Raw genomic sequence first — 23,572 nt, forward strand, 5'->3', positions numbered from 1 at the left:
GTATTTATTTGTAATTATTTGTGTATGTTGCATATGAAAACCTCATCAGAGAAATTTGATACAAAGATTTTTTTTCATATTCAACCACTTCCTTTCTTATCCTAGATACATGAATAATGTCTGTGTAAAAGTTTTCCAATTTCATGCAGAGCTATATATTTTATTTTTCGTAATTACTTCTCCTCCACCTCCCTCTCTTATTTGATTAAGAATATATCCCCTATTCATAGCTGTGTATATGATCTATTTCTCTGCTAGTTTTTTTTACAGTATTCTCTTTAATAAAAGTTTGTATATCTATTTAGAAACTTTGTAAAATAAGATGTAAGGCATTAGTCTAATTTCTGCCAGATTGCTTTCCAATTTTCTAAGCAATTTTTATCAAATAAGGAATATATTTCCTAGGTAATTTATGTTTTCCACCTTATTAAACACTGGGTTATAGTTCCATTGTTTTTTGATTCTCTTTTATCTAATCTATTCCATTGATCTATTTATTTTTTAATCAATGCCAGCTGCTTTCAATGACTGATGCTTTATAATATAGTTTGAGGTACATAAATGCTACTTCCTCTTAATTCCTACTTTCTTTTATTATTTCCCTTGATATTGTAGATCTTTTGTTTTATTGAATGAATATTCTTATTATTTTATCAAGTTCTGTGACATATCCACTTGGTAATTTGATTAGCATAGCATACAAGTGTAAATTTTTAAAAAAAATTACACAAAAGTATACATTTTAAAAGATAAACACCTGATTTATCTCCATTCCATACAAATGAAGGGTCAGCTCATTACCTCCTGGGAGCAGGGACCCCACCAACAACCTCAGAGGATAAGAAGTGTTACTCACCAATCAGGTTTCTTTCCTTTCACATGCTTGGAGGTAGAGAGTGAAGATGGAATGGATGAAGAGAGAAGAGAGAGGTGTGTCACAGAAGCAACCTACCATTCATTCTCCTTTCTTCACTGACTGCAAGGAATGTGTTTTCAGGTTCTCATCTTACTAAATGTCAGATGATGCATTTTTCCCTTAGAAAGAATGTTCTAAGTTATGACTACATGCCTAGAGTTCTCCAAAGCAGCTTTAAACTCACAGTGTAACTGAGCTATAGCTACAGAACCATCACTTGTAATTTTATTTCCTGCAAAAAAAATGTGTTTGATGGTATGTGGCAAAAAAGGGAAAGGGGTAGGTAGTACTCAGAACATGTTTCTGTCTTATCCCACAAAACAGACCAGCAGGGCAATAAGATGCAGAATTGCAACTAAGGTGGCAATAAGATGCAGAATTGCAACTAAGGTGGAGTTACGGGGGCTTTGCCCCAGGATGACCATTTGGAGAGTACTGAAAGTATTCATAATTCTTTACAACACAGAAACAATGAGCTTATCATGTTTTCTCTCCATCTCACCTTCTCAACAGCCACATATTCAAGCTCTCCCCTATTTTCCCTACCCGACCATGGCAGCTACTGATCCTGGAAAGATGAAACAAAGTATTCCCAAGTATCTGCATGGAGTCAATCCCATGCTATATAGGGAGGCTGAAGGGCCACCTTCTTCCACCCACCCCTCCTACCTTCCTGTCTCTTCCACCTCTTGGTGTGGTTTCCATGAACCAGGTACCCATATCTCCTTTATGTTGACAGTGATTAAGGCCTGGAAGGTGGTAAAGGATCAGAACTCTCTTCCAAAGTAGTAGGAGAGTGTCCTCACCCTTATAGCATCACCAACCTAGGCTGAGAGGATGCCCTCTCGTACTATACTGACAATACACACACACACACACACACACACACACACACACACACACACAGCCATGGAAGAGAAACGAAGCATTTCATGATCAAGTGGTCTTGTCCCTCACCATAAATGTAGTCTTTTATAACCTGGCACATTCCTACCTTTTCAGTCTTCTTATACTTTGCTCCTCTCCATATACTCTAGGATCCAGCTATACTGACCTTGCTGTCCTTTGCATAGGACATCCCATCTTTGTCTCTGTGTCTTTGGACTGGCTAACTCTTCAGCTCTACCTTTTAGTTTCCCTTGCTCCCTTCAGCACTAGAACTATATGCCCCCATTCTGCCAAACATAAGTAAAAAGGTTGATTTCAGGAAACCTTCTCTGCTGCTTACTTGGAGCCTAATTTGTGTTGCCATAGATAAAAAAAAAAAATCCTAGTTACAGCTCTGACAAGATGGCACCATGGATATATCTAGAGAGTAAGGCTCAAACTGTTTTTTCTTTCCTCGAGGGGAACCAGCTTTCCTAGTTTATGGAGAAGAGAAAGAAGGAAAGAGGAAGGTGGGAAGAAGAGAAGAGACAGGAATTTTTCACCCTGGGGAAAAACCCTAATAACCCCTCTCTAAGTAGAAAGGATGGGAGGGAGAAGAGGGGAAAGAGAAAAGAAAAGGACTCTTTCATTCCTATCAAAATTTGCAGGTTTTGCTCATTTTAGGAAAGTTGGTTCCCAGAACCAACAACTTACAGACTACCATCAATTCTGAATCAGAATGGTCATTCAGGCATTGCCTGACATAAAGAGAAACCTGTCAAGAGTACAGAGTACTACCTTAGTTCTACACAAGGTAATCTAACCCCCACATAGATAACAATACAAGCATGCATTAAGTACCCAAAGTATACCAAACACTATTCTAGGCAATGGATCAGATTCAAGGATACAATAGTCTTTACTCACAAGAATTAATATTCTATCAGGAAAATAAGACACCAACATAGACATTCAGTATTGCATAATAAGTACACTGAAGTTATAAAACAAAGTGTTATGTAAGGTCTGAGGGGGAAGGCTGTTACCAGATTTGAGAGTGGGGATCAAGAAAAGATTCAGAAAGGTGACATTTGAATTGGGTTATAAAGAACATGGAGGATTTCAGGACATAAGGAGGTGACTTTTGAAACACAATTAAAGAGTTGGAGGCATAAGACCATCGTGGACTTCATGGAAGAGTAACTCAGTTACTTTCCTTCATAACTTTGCATAATCAGCCTCCAATATGCACATGGGACAACTGGATATTAATAAATCAAAGGAAGTAGTAATATTTTAAAACTTTTATGTAATACTTCATTTTAGAAGTATTTGCTGCACCATTAATGTTTATGCAGGGCTTATAAAGCCCAGGAAAGAGGTTCCTGTTCATGGTGATGATTATTTTGGTGTTGAATGTCATCCTCTCAGGGGCTACAGTTCAGACACCATGAGATGGCATATACTAAGTGCAACAGAGAAGAGTTATAAACAGAAATGAAACTGCCTTAGGAGTACTAAATCCGTAGGATCAAATGCTGATGAAAATTAACTCCAACATAAAAAAAAGTCCAGGAAACAAATATAGAAACCAAAGGTTACTGAACTAAGAAAAGTAGTTTGGAAATGGGGAGGTTTCCAGAATTATATATGGAGATGGTTTTCAGTAAGAGATATCTATGTGGTATGAAAGGGTAAATATGGAAGCCACAAGACATAGGAAATAGGTCAGGGTAATAAAGCTAAGTATAAAAATCAGGGATGAGATTAGGAAGGCCAAACCTAGAAAGAAATTCAGCTAATAAAATAATAACATCAACAATAACTAGTATTTTTATTGCTCTGCAAGATTTGAGAAGTGATTTGCACATCCTAAAAAAACCCACCAAAATTATTTAATATACCACATAAAAGTGGTGGATTAAAGAAAACTTCTCAGGAAACAGTGAAAAGTCTAAACTTTTGAACATCTTCAGTTTAGTCTGTTCCAAAAAGATCAGACTTAAAAAAGAAGGGGAAGGGAGCAGGGGGAGGAAATAGGCATTTACACTGTGCTAAGGTACATTTCCTGGAGTCAGAAAGAATTGAGTCTAAGGTTTCCTTCCTTCCTTCCTTCCTTCCTTCCTTCCTTCCTTCCTTCCTTCCTTCCTTCCTTCCTTCCTTCCTTCCTTCCTTCCTTCCTTTTTTCGTTCCTTCCTCCTCAAAAGCCTTCCATGACTCCCAATTGCCTCTTGATTCCCAATTCCCTCAAGCCTGGCATTTAAGACCTCCCACTGCCTGGCTCCAACCTACTTAGCCAACATCATTTCATCTTATGAACACTGTTACAGTAAAAATTTTCGTAATCTAATACTGGAACAAGCCATTCCCTACGCCTAGAATACCCTTCCTCCTCATTTCTGAGTTTCAGAATCCTTGTCTTACTTTGAGCCTCAGTTCAGGTGTCAACTATCCCATGATGTCGTCCCTACTCCTCTCTTCCTCCCCTTGTTACTATTTTCTCCTCCTACCTCTCCATCCCAATCTATTTTCCTTATAATATATTTATTTATGTGAATGTTGTTGAACATCAATAGAATATAAGCTGCTGGAGAGTAGAAGTTATCATTCCTATTCTTGGTGCCTAGCACAATAATGGGTATATATGTGATTGCTAAGTGTTTGCTTAATTGAATTGAATATGCACTATAATTTTCTCCTGGTATCTCAAGGTATATCAAAAATCCTCAAAATAAAATTAATTCGAAATACTTTAATTTTTATAATTAATGAAGACAACATAGCACTTTTAAAAAGGGACAAGCAATTTACCACATCAGATGCACAAGGACAGCGTACACCAACTCTCTTGGTTAGGGATAAGGACTCACTTGCTCAACAAATGTTACTTGAAGGTTTGAAGCACCCTGGACAATTTTACCTTAAATCTTTTGTTGCTTGAGTAGGAAAAAAGTTGTAGAAACATTTGGTTAGACTAGGGAAAAGGCATCCACTCCTCTAGTATCTCAAGCCAAAGGTGCTCATAAAATGGCCCTAGACTTCTCAGGTGTAGGTTGGAATCATGCCTTTGCAGCCTGCTGCCTGTGTGACCCCGAGCAGGTCACCTCACCTCTCGTGAGTGTCCACTTCCTCATCTATAAAGTCAGAGGCTGGAAGAGATGACCACTAAGGTACCTTCCAACTCTAAAGTCCTTCTCTCCTGGAGGCTCCCATTTCCTTGTTTGCACTGGGAACATACTTTCATTCTGCATGCCAGAACTGAAGAGAGGTGTATAGATTCCAGGGACTTGTTTCCAAAAGCAGGGTTGGAGTGAGGGGAGAGTGGGAGAAAGTTTAAAGGACACACATATACTGACCAAATGATGATGGCAGAGTTATTTTTAATTTTTTCCATGCAATTTCTGTTCTGCTTAGTTGTTGAAAATTCATTTGGCAGAGGAAAGCAGTTTCATAAAACCTGCTATAAAAGTCTCGGCTTTTCATTTAATTACCTGTTACTGAATGCCTTTAGCTGTGATCTAGGAAATTAGCTCATTTTCTGGTGCATAAAATCATGGAAAAGGTTACTGGAATAAGGACCTTTCATGATTGCAGGGAGGGGCTGGTGGGTCATGTGTGTAAAAGGGAGCTTGGGTAAAATGAAGTAATATATACAGTTTGCAAAGTTTAAAATACTATATGAATGCAAGTTATTGTTATCATCATTATGATCATCATCCGAAAGTTGAGTTGTCTCTATTGAACTTTGCTAGTTCTAGAGATCCACTGGAAAGAGCACCGGACTCTAATCTGGGGACCTAGATCTTTTTTGGAGTTCTTGTCAGTAACTAGCCGAGTGACCCTGGGTTTGCAATAGCCACCTGATTGGTCTACCTGCCCCAGGTGTCTCTTCACTCCATTCCATCCATCCTTCTCTCGGCTCTCAAATTGATCTTCCTAAGGCACAAATCTGATCATGTCACACACCACATCCCCCTCTTCCCCTCCTACCCAACTCCAATGGTTTCCTATCACCTCCAGGATCAGATTAAAAAAATCATTTGTCATTCAAAACCCTTCACAACCTGTCCTCCTGCATTTCCAGTTGTCTAGCACCTTACTCACCGCTGCGTACTCTGTGATCCAGTGACACTGGCTTCCTTGCTGTTCCTTGTACTAATTAACTTCATCTCTAGACCCTAGGCATTTTCACTTGCTATTCCCCATTTCCCCAAACCTGGAATGCTCTCTGTCCTCATCCTCACTTCCTGGCTTCCTTCAAGTCCTAACTAAAATCCCATCTCTAGGAGAAGATTTTCCCAATTCCTCTTATGCCTTTCTTCTAAGATTGTTTCAAATTTATCTTGTATCTAGTTGTTTGCATGTTGTCTCTCTATTAGACTGAGATCTTTGAGAGCAGGGACTGTCTTTTGCCATTCTTTATGTCACTAGTCCTTAGCACAATACCTAGCACATTGTAGTTGGTGCTTAGTCATGCCTGACTCTGTGACCCCATCTGAGGATTTTTGGCAAAGATACTGGAATGGTTCGCCATTTCTTTTTCCAGTTCATTTTACGGATGAGGAACCTGGATTAAGGGATTTGTCCAAGGTCATACAGCTAGTAGGTATCTGAGACCAGATTTGAACTCAAGTCTTCCTGATTTTGGGTCACTCTATCCACTGTACCAACTAGCCCCCTTCTGGCACATAGGAGCTTAAAAATGCTTATTGTCTGACAACTTAAAATTATAGGACTGAGGAGTCAAAAAAGAGCTAAAAGTTTGTTCTTTAATTCTTAATAACCCTGGGTGACTTAATCTTGTTGAATCTGTTTCTTTTTCAGTGAGATAGGCTTCTATGGGCAGGGAAAAACTAGGGGATGGAGATACAAAAATAAAAATGACCTATCATATTTATAGTTTGTCCAGCATGAAACCACCTTGCATCTCGGATGCAAATCCAACCTGGTCATAATGAACAATCTTTTGAATATATTGCTATACTTTTTGATAATATTTTGCTAAATATTTTTACATCAATATTCACAAGTGGTAGTGATCTATTATTTTCTTTCTTTGCTTTTCTCTCTCTAGTTAGTATATATCAGAGCCATATTTGTCTCATGGAAGGAATTTGGTAGGATATCCACTATGCCTGTTTTCGCAAATAACATATAACAAATGAGTTATTTGTTGTTTGAATATCCAATATAATTTGCTTGGGAATTTATGGCTTTGCTCAATTTCTGTTTCCAAGATTGGGTTGTTTGCATTCTTTTTTTCCCCTGCTCTATCAATCTGGATATTTTATATTTTTGTGAATATTCCTCCATTTCACTTATGCTTTTAGTTTTATTGGCATCTAATTAGATATAATTAGACTTCTGACACTTTTCTTTATTTCCTCTTCATCTGTTGTGAATTTCTTTTGATTTTAGTAATTTCTTTGATCAGATTTATTAAGGGAAAGTAATTAGAGAAGCCAGGAAATGGAGATGAATAGTTAGAGAATTCCAGGCATGGGGAGACAGCCAGTGAAAATATCTATTTTTATTAGTTTTTTTTTTAAAAGTTCTTAGGATCACAAATCTATAACTAGAAGAAATCTCAGAAGCCATCTCATTTGATCCTCTTCCCATTTTAGAAATGAAGAAACTGAGATCTACCCATGTTAAGTGCCCATGGTCACTCATGGATAAATGTTGGAAATTTTATTCTAGGTCCTCTGACTCTAGTTTCAGTGCTCTTTCTGTTATGCTTTATAATTTTATTTATTGATTCAAGATTTGTTTTATTGTTTTAAATTTTGATTTTTAGAATCCATATTTTTGTGTTTGTTGGTTTTTTAAAAAAACATGTTGATTTCTGGTATTATTAGTTGTATGCTCAGTTCATTGATGTCTCTGTCTTCTATTGATGGAAATATTTACAGATGGACTTTTTCTCTAATAACTGTTTTGGCTGTATCCCAAAAGTGTTGTTATGTCATCTCATTGTCACATTTTTCTTTCATAACATTATTCATTTTTAAAATTTTTTGTTGTTTGGCCCACTGATTCTTCAGGGCTAGATTATTTAATCTTCATTTAAGCCTGAGGGATTTCTTCTAATTTCCCTCCTTGATTTTAATTCTGAATTTAATTTTATAGCACTATAGTCTGGAAAAGATGTGCTTAATGTTTCTGCTTTTCTGTATTTTTTAATGCATTCACTAGTACAAAAATGAAAGTCTCCCTTAAGTAGGATGCATTCTACTGGGAGAAGATATGACATATAGGCAAATAAGTGAATAAAGAGAGGGGGAAAGGGAGAGGCAGAGGCAAAGGGAGGGGGATGGGCAGAGAGAAAGAAAGAGGGAGGGGGAGGGGGAGGGGAAGAGGGAGAGCTCACTAATAACGGGGAGATTGGAGCAGATGATCAAGAAAGATCCCATGTAGCAGGAGGAACCTGAGCTGTGATGTGAGGTGAATGATTTTTCTTAGGTAAAGATGAGGAGGGAGTATATTCCAGATATGAGGAACCAATTGCACCAGTTTAGAAGAGGGAATATTGTTTATGGTCAAGAGTTAGTGGGCTAGTTTGACTGGAACAGAGACTGTGTAAAGAAGAATATGCCAAAAGATTGGTAGGTGAGAGCCAGATTGTGGAAGGTTTTAAATGCTAGGCTGATGATCTTTTATTTTATCCTAGAGACAATATCTATATTGCAAGATTGTTATGAGCAAAGCAATTTGTAAATCTCAAATGCCATCTAAATACTAGCTGCTGTTAGTATTATTGTCAGAGGTGAAGAATAACCAACCTCAAACCTATAGGTGTGTTTAAGGGGCATCTACCTCAAGCATATGAAGACTTCCTCTAGTGGAATGGATGGATGAGAACAATTTGTGCCAATGGCCATAATGGCAACTGAAGCAGGGTCACCCACTACATCCCGGGCCATCACCAGTCATCCTGACTTTTGTCTTGCCACTGGACTTTGATGACTCTGGAAGAAAGAATGAGGCTGATGACTGTGCAACTCTACCTCACTTAAATCCAATTCCCTTATGAGTCAAGACATCACCCCATGATATCACTGGTCCTCTTCAAAAACAATAAGCAGGTAAAGAAACTGAAGCCCAGATATAGGTGATATGACTTACCAATGGTCAGTTATCCTGTTTTTATTTCAAAATGTGGATAAAATTTAGCAATATGCAGAAGAGGAAAAACAGCAGCTAAGGTACAGAAGAGACAAATAAAACATTTGGTCCAGCAAGGGAAGAAAAAAGAAGGAAGTAATTGAGATTCTATGTATGTTTAGCTCCAATGAACATTGAAAAACTAATTAGGTATAATTAGATTTCTCACACTCTTCTTTATTTCCTCTTCACCTGTTGTTAATTTCTTTTGATTTTAGTAATTTCTTTGATCAGATTTATTAAGGGAAAGTAATTAGAGAAGCCAGGCTTTAAATGTTTTTTACCCCTTTCACTCTCAAGCTTCTCCAGAAAAACAACCTTTCCCCACCCCCACCCCCCCTTAGATATAGAATATTAGAACTGGAAAGGACTTCAGAGAACACCCAGCTGATTTACACTGCAGTGTTTACTATGAGCAGAAGAGGATTTATACCATGCCTGCAACACTAAGGGGCAAGTTGTGATATCAATGCTTACTAAGCTCATTTATTCCTGACAGTCGCTAGTGGGGTGAAGCAATGGTCAAAGGCAAGTTACATATGTCTAAAAGGTAGGAGAAAAAAGGGAAAATTTTTAAAGAGAAGTCGAGAAGAGGAAGAGAGACAAAGAAAGAAAGAGGTCCACTCTTTGTCTTTTGTGAATGGTAAAACTCTACCATGCTTATGTCTGGATAGTACAGCATTACTTTACTCTAGAGAATCACATACAATCCCGAATAGAACGGACCTCTATGATCATTTAGCCTAACTTATAACTTGTTCAGGAATCCCAGCTGCAACATTTCCAAGAGGTGGTCAGCCATTACGTAGCAAATCTCCCCATTTGAACCGATAGCCCTTCGTCCATTGGGGAATGGCTTAACAAATGATGGTTTATGGATAACACAGAGTACTATTATGCTATAAGAAATGAGAAAAAAAGTTTCAAAGAGATGTGGAAAGATTTAGCATGAACTGATGCAGAGTGAAGTAAGCAAAACCAGAAGAACCAACATAGTTTAACATCAATATTATAAAAATGGACAATTTTGAAAGGAGCTTTAATAGCTTTGCACAATTTCACAATGAACCATGATTCTAGGACAAGGAAGAACACCACCCTCATTGTGAGAGAATGATGATGGTTTGAAATGAAGAAAAGAAATACGTTTTTAGATGTGGCCGATGTGTGAGCGTCTTGTGCTTGAATGTGCTTATGATGCAGACATTTCATGTCCCTTTTTGTGTTTGCTTCTTTCTTTTCAGTAGTCAAGGAGCAGTGAGGGGGAAGAAAGAATGTTTGATCATTTAAATAGTCAATAATAAAATTAAGGGAAGAAATTAAATTTTAAAATCAGCATGAGCATAAGAAACTTTGTCAAATGTGTTTTTGATACTTAGATAAATTATGCCCATGGACTTGCTCTGATCTACCAATTTAGTAACCCTGTCCAAGAAACAAAAGGTCAGTTCATGATGAATTCATGCCGGCTCTCCGTGATAACTGTTTCATATTCTCACTTGACAACTTAACAAGTTTGGGTGAGGTTGCATGGGTAGAGTCCATGTAAATGGATCTAGTGCTGAGTATCTGTGTTAAGTGTAAGGAGAACTCTCCATAGTAAACTGCAATGAAAGTGCTTAGGGTTAAAATGGCAGCAGACAGTGCTCGCACAGGTTCCTGGCCTCAAATGCCCCAGCCCTCTCTCCATGTGAGCCTTGTTCTCTGCTCAGTAGCTTGTGTTAGTCTAGGGGTGGGACAAAGGTATACTCTATTGCAAGTGATCTTGCATCACATTCTTTCCACTGTGCCACACTACCCTCATTGAGGGCTGTGAAAGAAGTCAACATTTCATGGTTGGGTCAGCAATCGAGAGTTTTTTGGTTACTCCCTTTAGCTGCCAGACAAAAGAAGCGCAGCAACTTTTGTTTGACAAGTTAACATTTAGGTAAACCTTAATATTGTCCATTGTTTTCCTTTGCTATGATCCTGCAACAAATATTACGGTACACTCAGGATGCTGAGCAGAGTGGGGGGAGGGTACCAAACAACCTTTTTACATCCTAGTCAAGATCTGAGCTTTCCAGATGGATTCTCTTCCTGCTTCCCCTTCCCAGAAATCTATTAAAAAAAGAAAGTTCCATGTCACCAAGCTGAAGAACTTTGTAGGAATCTGTTCTGTTACTTCCTGAATCTGACATATCTCTGGCAGTGTTTGTAGCATGGTGGCCCAGGAGGCAAAGGGTTACAAAGGGCTCATAAACAAGCATCTTAAGCAAACATTCTAGAATTGTGCCAAGAATTGAAGTTCCTCAACCTAGAGTTATAATATACATACATATACATATATATAGTATAATTATACTATATTATTATAAAGATCACAAGAAGAAGCCCCAACAATTGCTACGATAAATTTTTTCAGGACCCTATAATGTAATTCATCCAAGACTAGTAACTTGAACTCAATGGTGGTGTCTTTCTATAGGTCCTTATATGGCTTAGATTCCAATTAAGTACTTTTGTTATAATAGTAATAATAATAATAATAACTTATACATTAAGGTTTGTAAATCACTTTATTTACATGATCTTGAACCTTGAGACAGCCCAGTGCAGCATGTTTCCTAGGCAGCTGATGGGGCAGTGAATAAAGTCCCAGGACTGGAGTCCAGAAGACCTACATTGAAATCTGGCCTCAGACACTTAGTAACTGTGTAAGCCTCGGCCAGTCCCTTAACCCTATTTACCTCGGTTTCTTCATCTGTAAAATGAGCTGGAGAAGGAAATGGCAACTCACTCCAATATCTTTGTCAAGAAAACCATAAATGGGGTTATGAAGACTTGGAAATAATTGAATGAGAAAAAAAATGAGAGACAGCCAGAGGCCTGGCCATATTGGTGAAGAGGTCCAGCAAGGAAGGTCTGCAGAGAGTTTGGAATTGTGCTGGGGCAGTTGTTTCTGTATGGGGGAAGGGAGAATGTAACAAGACAAAGCTGTCAGTGGTATTACTTTGACCCCAGAGTAGGGTCGTGGATCCAGCACAGAAGATAGTTCTAAAGTTATATACGGGGAGGCAGGGAGCAGAAACAGGGGTCACCTGGAAGCTGTATCTTTCTGAACCCAAAGTAGAGCCTCAAGTCTTCCTGTGCCAAACAACATAGACGGCAACTGTGTATTGGAGCTGGAAGTATAGACTAGTGGTAATCTGCAGCTATGTATCTCTGACTCTCAGACCCAGTACAGAAGGAAGGTGGGGCAGAAAGCAGGGAATTAATGACCAAAGGGCAAGCCTGCAGGTACACAGAGCCTTCTGTCTACTGAAATTCCAATGAGGTGCAAGATTGTATTTGTGTCATCCAGACCCAAACTGGAGTTGGGAGCAACTACTAAGACGCACTGAAAGTTTGCAGTTCCCTTGTTAGACTCACCCCTTAATCCTTGAAGAGCATAGTACTCAGTACTCACAGAAAGCAGTGGCAGGTTCCCAAAAACCATGATCAAGGAACCAACAAGACTCTAACATTCCTTTCAGTAATGCGCACCAAGGCTGGCCCCAACGCAAAATCCTAACTCAGGAAATAAGGCTGGAAGAATGAGTAAACAAATAAACAAAACCCCCACCAATGATAAAGGCTGGTAAAGAGAAAAGACTAACTTTGTAACATCTATAAGCAAAACTGGAAACAAAATATAGTTTGGCCACAAAGTCAACTAGATCTCCTGGAATAAATGAAGCAAGATTTTTAAAAATGATATTTTAAATGAAATGAGAATGCTAGAGGAAGGAATTAGAGAAGAAAGACTTGGAAGGAGAATTAATACCTTAGTACAAAAGGTACATGTGTGTGTTCATCCTTCATTGCTAAAGCAGACCATGCCATCAGAGAACTGATGACATGACTTGCACTTGACTTTGTTTTGAGTGAGGGAGGGCTGTGCAGGTCACCAGCCTCACTTCTCCTCCAGAGCCATCTGAATCCAGTGACCAGATATTCATCAGGATGACTGGAGATGACCCAGGATGAGGCAATTGGGGTTAAGTGACACTGGTGCTGTTATCCACTGCACCACCTAGCTGCCCCAACAAAAGGTACAAAACCTTACCCAAATATAAGACTTTCTGAAAATTAAGATGGATGCAACAAGACAGAAGTTAAAGACTCCATGAGACAATGTTAAAATAACCAAAAGACTAAAAAATTTTTTGAGAAGTGAATTTATTTCATATAAGAAAATACTGACTTGGCAAACAAGTCAATGAGGAAAAGAATCTAATAATCATTATACTATCTCAAGCCACAATCAAAAAAGAACCTGGATAACATATTTCAGCATCACCCAAAATTTGGCAGCTATGTCTATACCACTACATCTCCAAAAGGACAACTTTTTATAGGCTATTTGAAAAGATATAGGTTTATAAACAAGAATAACTTACCCTGCAAAACTAAATATGAACTTTTAGTGGTTCTTCCAAGCATTCCTTGTAAAAAGATTAGAGCTGAATAGAAACTTTGCAATGCAAATACAGGAGTCATGAGAAACATTAAAAAAGTAAAATACACTTGAATAATTGGACAGGAGTACTCCACAATGAAGTATGTGTATTCTAACAGGGGAAAAGAAATAAATGCCTCTACAACTCTAGTATCATCAAGGGTTATAAAGTGATTTAAATAAAACAGAGGATCTTGGAGTGGTTTTTTTGTATTTTGATGATCTTAAAAGATGGAAGAAAAAGAGGAAGAAAGAATACACTAAAGAAGAAATTGAGAAAATAGGAAGACTTAGCATCTCACACAATTAGGATATGTAAGAAGACTAAACAAATAAGGAGAAAGGGGTGGGGAGAGGGGGCATCATCGAAACATTGCAACATACATGCACACATGGGTGCATGCTCATACACACATATACACAGACAGAGATGAGTATACAAATACATTTAACTCAACAGGAAAACATAAGGGAACTAGGAAAGGGGAGAGGTAGGAATAAGAAGGAAATGAGATTCAGGGAAGTATTAATCACAAACAAAATAAACTACAGTCCCAAAGGATGGACAGGAGGATGGAAGCAGCTTTAAAAGAATAAAAAGGGTAGGACTATGTGGCTGGGGTTTGGGGGAGAGGCATAATAGAGGGTCAAGAGAGTGGAAATAATGCATCAAGCCCAGATCACTAATACTGAGAATACTCCTATTTCACCACTTTCTTTGTAATGAAGCATGGGTAGGGGCGGGAGAGGGGTGAGGGCAAAAAGAAGGAACAAGTATAAGAAAATAGGATAGAGGGAAATACATGATTTTTTAAAAAATGAATTTTATTTATATTTTGGTTTTTATATGACCAAAAATTTCCCCTGCATTCCCACCAAATTCCTTCCCCTCCCAGAGGGCCTTGCCATATAACAAAGAAGTTTGAAAAATAGTGTTCATAATTGTGAATGTGATGAATCTACCCATAAAACAGTAGAGAACGGCATAATGAATTAGCCTGAGGAGTCACAGGGATGATGAGTTGATCCACAGGGCAGTCAATTCATATGTTCCTTCCAAAAACAATTTCACTGTTGATTTGATTTCTGTTCTAACATTAAAAGAAACACCAGGTATAGGAACACATGGCTGTAATTCCTGCTGCAAAAGAGGCTCAGGCTAGCAGATCTTTTGGGCTCGATATTTCTGAGCCTGTTGTGTGCTGAGCCGTGGGCTGTGTTGATAACTTGTTCTCACTGTTTAATATTAATATGGTGATTCCTGAGGAGGGTATCAGGTTGCCTAAGGAGAGGCAAAGTGGCCCAGGTTAGGAGCTCATCGAATCCCTCTGTCTATCTAAAGCAGGATGGGGCTCATGAGTAGCCTCTGTGCTTGCAGTCTGGGCAAAAGAATCCAGTCTTCAAAATAAAACAAAACAAAGCTTTAAAGCTAATTTCTGGGCCTGGGGGGTTGGGATACTTTGCCCCCTCCCTATCTCTCTGGACAGTTTCAGGGTCTGGAGTAGGTTCAGTCTTTAGGTGACAGGTGAAGTTGGCCCCCAATGAGAGGGGCTGTGATTTTTTTCATATTCCATGCTTCATTGAAGCCTCATTTCTGTGCCTCAGAGAAAAATCATTTCAGGTGTAAGTTGTGACTCATGTCTGGGACCTCCCCAAAAGGAGGGAAGTAATATGAATTGCCTACAATACAAATCATGTTTGGGGAAATTATTTTCTACACACAAAAATCAGAAAATATTCAGTTGACATTGATTAAAACAGGATTTGGTCATTTAGATTATAATCACAGTCATACTCTCCCAGGATGTTGTTGTTGTTGGAGTGTATTTTGTACTGGAAGAAGACCAAAATCATATGACTATGTTGAGGTCAAGGTACGGTGTGTCTGACTGTGGCTGATCAGACCAGTATGACCTCCAAAAGGCACAGATCGGGTACAATTCGTTTGAAAATTTGGGATAGAAATGTCTCTAGATTTGTGCATCTCACATTTCTTTTGTGTTACTGTGATTCTGCTTTGCTCATAGGGCACAGTACTTTTTTTGATGTGGACACCCCATGCTGGATGGTCCTTTGCCAGCATCTCCCATGTCTCATAATAGATTCCAAAGTTCTTCAGAGAGACCTTGAGAATGTCCCTGTATTGCTTTTCCTAACCTCCATATGAGCACTTGCATTGTGAGTTCTCTGTAAAATAATCTTATACAAGCTTTGTATGGGATAAATAGGAAATAAGCAACAGAGGAAAGGTACTACTATTAAGAGATAGATAAATCTCTGGCTTCCTCGAGAAGGTGGGATTTAAAGGAAACCAGGGAAGCAATGAGGCAGAGATGAGAAGGGAGAGGATTCCAGGCATGGTGGGGGTGAGGTGGGGGTGGGAGGACTTCCATTCTCCAAACTCCTGCAGCAAATTAGGTTTCTTCTCTGTCTTTTAAGATGTTTATTTCTCCATTTCCCTTTTGAGTCCTACTCTTTCATGGACCATGTGTCAATGGTCCTCCCTACTCTTTGATTTCTAGGGGAGACACCAACTTGCTTTTCATACAGATATTATTAATTGGCATGGAGAAGAAACACAAAATCTTTACAGATTCCTGGAACATTCTTGTCATTCTTCATACCTTCTGAAATTGGATCTTTGGTTCTCTGCAATATGATGAGAGATTAATTTAGCGTCTGGAGGACTAGGAGTCAAATCTTTGGTCTGCTACTTAATATCTCTGTATCTCAAGACAAATGACTTCACTTTGTCTGTAAAACGAGGGAATTGAAATAGATGACATCTTTGGTTTCTTCCAGCCTTAGGTCTATGATCCTATAATGTATAATCAGAATTGAGTTTAGTGGGAAGGGTTGGATTTGGAGTAGGGAAACCTGGTTCCAATTTTGGTTCTGCCACTTACAATGGGGCAAGTCAACTTTCTAAACTTCAGTTTCCTCATCAGGGATTGGGCTGGATGACCTCCAAGGTCCCTTCTACCTCTAAGCCCATGGACTGCCTCATTTCCTGACTATTTGCTACATCAGCGCTCTGAATGGAATGGGAACAGGTTGTGGGGACAGAAAGGGGAGAAAAGGGAGGCAATGATTCTAAGTGTAGTTTTTAAAGCTCAGGTTTTCCTAACTCTCCTGCTGACATTTCCTGACAAAATGCAACTTGATCTGCTAATTGCAGACTTCTGTCTAGGCTCTGATGTAAAGGGGACAAGTTGCCTTCAGCTGTCATCTGCAAGGAAGTCTTCTGTAGAAATTCAATTTCTGCCTACTTCACAGCTCTTCCTTTCTCTTCTATTCTCTTCCCAACTGATTAGACATTTGATGTTATCTATGAGTGTCTCCTCATTGCCAGCTACACTACCCTTGCTTAACAAGGACTTTTCTTGGATAGCTCAGTATTGTAGAAGAACCCCTGGACTTGGGTTCAAAATCCAATTCCACCACTTATTTGTTGTATAGCTTAGGGAAAGCCACCTAACATCTCTGGTCCTCACTTTCCTCATCTGTCAAATTTGTATACTTGTAGGACTGTTCTTACAGAAGGTTCATCTGAATAAAATATGCAAAATGCTTTGTAACCATAAAAGACCAAAGAAATATGGTATTATTTTTCATGCACACCATAGTCTAGTGTTGATCTTTTTGTGCCCTGGCAGGGCTCTTGCCTCAATAATTTTAAGTAGTCCAAAGAGGTACTTCTGTTATGTTTACTGCCTGCATCAGAACCTGGAAATAAATAGTGCCACTTGTTTAGCTATAAAAAGATATCAACCCTCAAAGGTCTCCAGTTCAAGTCTAAATTTAGAACCCATTTAGCAAGCATAGAATCTAAATGAGCAAAACATGCCTCCACTCATGTCAGGGGGAAACTGCAGAAATGCATGGGAAGTATGCACTCCAAAAATAGGTTATGCAAGATAAGTTGACCTGGGAACTCTGTATTCACACACATTCACTGACAATAGCCATGCAGGAAACACATGTGAATTATACTGGTTGCTAGCAGTCCCAGAGCTGGGTATGGTGTAGAAGTTATCCCTGCCTGGTTTTTTTTTTTTTTTTTTATCCCCTGTGGGTTTGGGAACGATTGGTAGTGGCAAAGTTGAGTTAATATAGAAAATGAAGCTAATAGTAATGACATATGTTATATTTGCTTTATAAATATAAACACATCATAGATACAAAAATTGTGACATTGTCAAGCTTCATTTGACTTCCTGGAAGTTCTAGGCATAATTCATGATTTATTTTATCCTTCTCAGATTGAGGAAAAGCTAAATAACATCTGACTTGCAGGACTGCAAAGATATATATTAATTGCAAAGAGGTTTGCACTTTGTAAATATATATATGTATATGTGTGTATATACATGTATATGCATGTATATGTATATCTAAGTATGCATTTCTATTGAATTAGTTTTAGGGAGTGAGGCATAGGGACGATTACTAGACTTAAAGTTTAAAACAACAACAACCTTAGTTCAAATCCTCCTGGTTGTGCCACTTATGAGCTGTGTGAACTTGGGTAAGTCTGTTTCTTTGGCCCCAGTTTCCTTTTCTGTCCAATGAAGATAATAACATTTAGGAAAAGATTTGTAAACCTTAACACACCTAAAATCTGAACATTGAAGGATTTTTTTGGTTTTGTTTTGAGGGTTTGTTTTCTTTTTTTTTGGTCCAAATGTGACTTCATTCATGTGGTGAAACTCCATGGGCAATGACCAGCATCTTACATGTAAGTGGTAGAGTTGTGTGGGGACGTGAGAGGTTAAATCCACTGTCATATTGCCTCTCTGGGGTATTCTAACATAAATGTGAGTTATTATTATATAACTATGGATTATTTTAAATTCATCATAAGTAGGTGTGAGTGTCAGCGTGGTATTGGGGAAAGCTAACCTTAGAGATGAGATAGTATGAATTCAAATCCTACGTTTGACAAATGTGTGACTTTGGACAGCTCTCTTTCCCTCTCAATATCCCCAGGTAACTTTCTAAGACTATAAATTGAAGAGTCGGTTCTGATCTATATCAGTGCAAGGGAATTTCCACACTAGTAGTTGCCTGGACCAATGAAATCACAGATCTGGTTCCCCTTAACCCCTACAATGTGTGTGCACATATTAATTAAAAACCAGAAAAGAATCAAGGGAGAATTTTGCTTTATGCTCCCTCTTTGGGGATGTAATGATTTGAGTGCTTATGTCCTGTATTCACCTTGTGGTGGATCACACATAAGAAACCATGGGAAAACTTTTGCTATGTGTATGTAATCCCCTAAGAAAAGAAGGTTGGGGAGGTTGGGGTGGTTAGCATGTGAAAATGTGATACTCTTCTTTTAAGAAACTCAAAACACAGACTTTTTTAAAAAGAAAAAAAAACCCTGCTGACAATGAAAAACAGCCCCTCTCTTCTCCTTCCCTCCCCCCACTGCCCCACCCAACTTTCCACTCTCACACTCCTTATCCTGGTCACCTCCTCTCCCTTCCTCCGCCCCTGCACCCCCCATAGATTGGCTCCCATCAGTATATATGAAACCTCCTCCTTGGAGCTCAGTCACTGGAGAGCTCCCAGGGCCACTCATTCTGACAGTTCACTAAGAAACAGCATTCACAGGGAAACACTCTGTGGGTCAGTACCTTGGAGGATTTCTGTGCAGTTCCTTAAAGAGCTAGCACAGACATGCTTGGTTCTCAGCTGCTGCTTTTGGGCTGTTTGGCGTGGGGGGCTCTAGGCAGGACAGCCAGTCTCAGAAGGGGTAATGATAGGAACGGCAGATGCCTCTATACTTTCACTGTGCCCAGTCCCAGTGAGTCCAGCTGTCCAGGATCTGATGAAGTCAATTCAGCCATCCAGGAGCTCCAGAGAGATAGCAATGCCCAGCAATCTGAGTTGGAAGCTGCAAAAATCCGGCTCAGCGTCCTGGAGACTCTGGTGAAGCAACTAGGAGGTGAAGAAACTCCAGGTCTCACGCCTCCAGCTGTACAGGAGATGGAAAGAGAACTGGACAAACTGAGGAGGGAGAAAACCAACCTGGAGTCTGACCATAACCGCTTCCTCCAGGAAAAAGCTACCCTGGAGAAGGAGAAAATGCAGTTAGAGAATGAGAACAGAAACCTGGCAAGGAGGCTGGCAAACAGCCGACGGGAGATGGAGATGCTAAGACTGGGCCAGTGTCCTCAAGTCAAAGAAACAGCAGCTGACATTTCCCAGGGTTCCAAGGAAGGTAAGACCACAAGACGGACGAGCTGTGCTATGAAATAATGTGGAATTATTTCATGAGGCTCTCAGATGGCATGGTAGATAGTTTTAGACTTGGAATCAGGAAGACTTGAATTCAAATCCTGACTCATACCCTTAGCTGGTTAAATCACTTAACCTCTTCCAGATCAGAAAGAGCCTTAGTTTGAAGCTATCCAATCAGAGATTTACAGCTGGAAAGGATCTGGTCATCTGGTCCAATTGCCTTTATTTTTCAGATGAAGAAAATAGTGCTCTAAAAGGTTATATAAATTCATCCAAGGTCACACAGGCAGTAAGGAGCTGAGACATGAGTTGAACTCAGGACCCCAGTTTAAGAGGGCACTAGGTTTAGGGTCAGTGTTGAGTGATTGGTCCAAGATCACGTAGGTGAGTAAAGGGCAGTCCTGGGACTTCAATTCCAGTTGTCTTTCCACTCTATCCCTCTGCATTCCTCAGCCAGATGGCCTGGGTTCAAACCCTGATTCTGGTCCTTATCCTTAACTTCTCAGCACCTCAGTTTCCTAATCTGTCAAATAAAGACAGCTGGACTAAATGACCTTTTATTTTAAAATCTATGAACCTAACGATGCCCTCAAGAGCATTTTCCTAAAGAAAAGAGGTAACACAGAATATTGGATAGGGAACAGAGCTGGGAACCAAAAAGACTGGCTGCCCATCCTGATGCTGACACATACTGGCTTTGTGTCCCTGGGCAAATCACTTAATCTCTCGGTAGTTTAGAAAGCTCTAAGCTTTCGAGAAAGTTGATGACCTGCAAATTGGTAAAGGATATTCCTTCATCTGGAAGTTCCCTACATCAATGAAATCTCTAGTCCAGCTCCTATCCCTTCTCTTAAACAGATGCGTATGGTGCCCAAGGGCAAATGACCATTGGTACATAGCACTTGAAAATGACTTTGGAAAAGATGCTTTGGTTTGGTCAGTTTTATTTTACTCAATATTAATGAGGAGTTGAGTTTTTTTTTCCCTTAGTTTCTCTGCTCAGGTTTTTTTTTTTTTTAAATTTATTTTTATTTTTTTTCTGCTTTGCTCTGATGCATGGAATGTTAGCGCTGGAAAAGACTTTAGATGAGAGATCAGAGATATTCAGAGCTGGGAGAGACCTTAGAGATCCGGTCCAATTTTCTTATTTTTACACATGAGGCCAGCGTAGTTCAGAGAAAGCAAGCCATTCATCCTAAGTGACAGTGCAAGAATCGATAAAATCTGGACTTGAACCCAGGTCTGGTAACTTCCACTGCAGCACACATTCACCTTGCCTCCTTGGAAGGGGTGTGTGTGTATGTGTGTGTGTGTGTGTGTGTTTGCTTGCATGCGCCCACAAAGTGGACAAGTACTCAGTGTTTTGCGTATAGCAAATCCTTAATAAGTATTCAGTGAATGTCATGTTCAATGCTCCTGCCACCATTTTATCTTTAAGGTGAAGTCAACTGTGCCATTTTAAAGTTCTGTTCCCAAACCACCATCAAAATGATTTCTACAGGAAATCATATGGGTCCTCAGTATAGCTTTAATTCTGTCTGAAGGCTGAACTAAAGAAAATCACACAGTCAATTAGATCCATGTCTGGCAGTCAAGCCTAATTTATATGCATTTATGTTGATATGAGGCTATTGGACTGGGAGTCAGAAGATTTCATTTTAAATGCTGATTGCCGTGTATGACTTGTGTGACCTCGAGCAAGTCAATTAACTTCTCTGGGCCTTGGCTTCCTTAACTTTTCAAGGCGTCTGACTAGCTGATCTATAAAGTAGCTTACATCTCTAACTATATATAATATATATATGTATAATGTGATGATAATAATGAATTTAATCCAAAAGAATATGAACTCCTCAAAGGTAGGAACTGTTTAGTTATTTCTGTTGTCTCCACAGCATTTTTCACACTCATTCCTTTCTTTCTATGGACCAACACCCCAGTTCAAGCCTAGTTATCATCTCTCCCTGGGATTACAGCAATAGCGACTTACTTGGCTTAAGTCTCTCCTCTATTCCTCCTTCACATGGCTGTCAAAGTGATTTTCTGACAATATTCCTCTCCTAGTCAACGAACTATATTGACTTCCTGTTGCCTCTAGAGTCAAGTACAAATTCCTGTGTTTGTGGTTTAAAGCCTTTCTCAGCTCACTTCAATATGACAGCTCAGCCCTTAGAACTCCCATACATTGTACAGTCCAGCCAAAGTGGTCTTATTACTGTGGTATAGACAGAGCACTTCATCTCCTATGTCTGAGCCTTTGTCCTGACCATCCTCCATGACTAGAATGCAATCCCTTCCTTCTCACTTCCACTTCTTCTAATCTCTTGTTTCCTTTAGAACTAACCTCAAGCACAGCCTTCTACACGAAGTCTTTCCTTATCTCTCCAGTGGCTAGTGCCTTCCAATCATCTTTATTTTGAATATATTTTACATATGTAAATATGTATATGAACATATGCACATACATGTGTGTAAAATATGCATATATTTTATATGTAACATATTCTATACATGCACATATACACATGTATATATCAATAGGTTTATATGCATGTGTATGTGCATTCTATATATATGACTGATGTGTGCATGTGTTTATATATGTGATGTATTTATATGTACATATAAATATGTGTGTGTATGTGTGTATGTTCTCTCCCCCAACTGAATACAAGATCTCTGAGGGCGAGGACTGTTCCACTTCTGTACAATGCCAAACAGACATACTGGTCCACAGAAAACTTTGATCAAATACTTGTTGACTGAATTGGAGTGGATTCAATTTTTCATTGTCTTGTGGTCTATGGGAGAATTTCTTGGCCATAGTTTAAAATATCGCATTGCATTTTTCCTGTTTCCTGCTTCACTTTAGAAATACAGATAAGATTCGATAGGGCCGTTATACTCCTTCCCTTTGGTGGGATTTTGCTGAATAGCAAATGAAATTAGAAGCCCTTAGAGCTAGAAGGCAATTGAGAGAGTATCTAGTCCAATTTCTTCATTAAAAAAAAAGAAAGAAAGAAACTGAGTCCCAGAAGAGCTATTCCAATTGCTCTCTATTGTCTCTTAGGCTTCAAGATGTGGAGTTTAAATGATAATAGCCAGCAAATGTTTGTATAATGCTTTAAGATTTAGAAATTTATAATTATAAATATTACCTCATCTTATCCTCATAACAACCCTGGGAAGTAAATGTTCTTAAACCCCTCATTTTACATTTAAAGAAACTGAGGCTGAGAGAGATTAAGGGACTTGCCTAGGTTCACACAGCTAGCAAGTATCTGGGGCAGGATGTGAACTCAGATCAGATAGAGCATTCAGTGCAGTATCAGTATCTATACTGTACTATACTGTATCTATACTGTACTATACTGTACAGTACCTCTCAGCAGTCACTTCAATCGGCTTGCCATCTGGTCTTTATAAAGTGAAATAGTAAACAAAAAGTAGTAACCTGAACAAAATATAGTAAAGAGACATACTTTTCTACTTTTAAACAATAGTATTTTGAGTTAATGGTTTGAAAATCTAGGAGGGTCTTGTCAGGTAGTAAAAGGAACACTAACTAAACTTGCATCAGGAGACACAGATTCAAACACAGGCTCTGATACCCACTGGGTGACCTTGAGTAAGTCTTTACCTCTCTGAGTTTTAATTTCCTCACCTGTAAAATGGGAATAATTACATATGTATTACCTACTTCACGTTGTAAACCTTCAAGCACTATTTGAACATGAATTATTTTTATCATGATCTTTAGTGAGGATAACTGTTGTGAGAAAGACTGAGGAGAATGTAAACATAATTACTGTTTGCTGACAGAACAGAAAAGCTGCCAGGGTTCCTTCACTTTTGTCTCACTACCTAGAATATACAGTACACAGTCCGGTACTTTC

At 39.0% G+C, this 23,572-nt stretch overlaps 1 protein-coding gene across 1 annotated transcript in view; it reads left to right on the forward strand.

The window, feature by feature from the left end:
* The first annotated feature begins 18,988 nt into the window (after positions 1-18,988).
* Positions 18,989-23,572, forward strand: part of MYOC (myocilin) — a 17,305-nt gene continuing 12,721 nt past the window's right edge. Inside the window, exon 1 of the mRNA XM_072648635.1 lies at positions 18,989-19,656. Within this exon, the coding sequence (XP_072504736.1) occupies positions 19,113-19,656 (544 nt within the window). The 5' untranslated portion in view covers positions 18,989-19,112. The remainder of the gene's footprint in view (positions 19,657-23,572) is intronic.

The sequence above is a fragment of the Notamacropus eugenii genome, chromosome 2, assembly GCF_028372415.1.
Source record: "Notamacropus eugenii isolate mMacEug1 chromosome 2, mMacEug1.pri_v2, whole genome shotgun sequence".
Classification (NCBI taxonomy): domain Eukaryota; kingdom Metazoa; phylum Chordata; class Mammalia; order Diprotodontia; family Macropodidae; genus Notamacropus; species Notamacropus eugenii.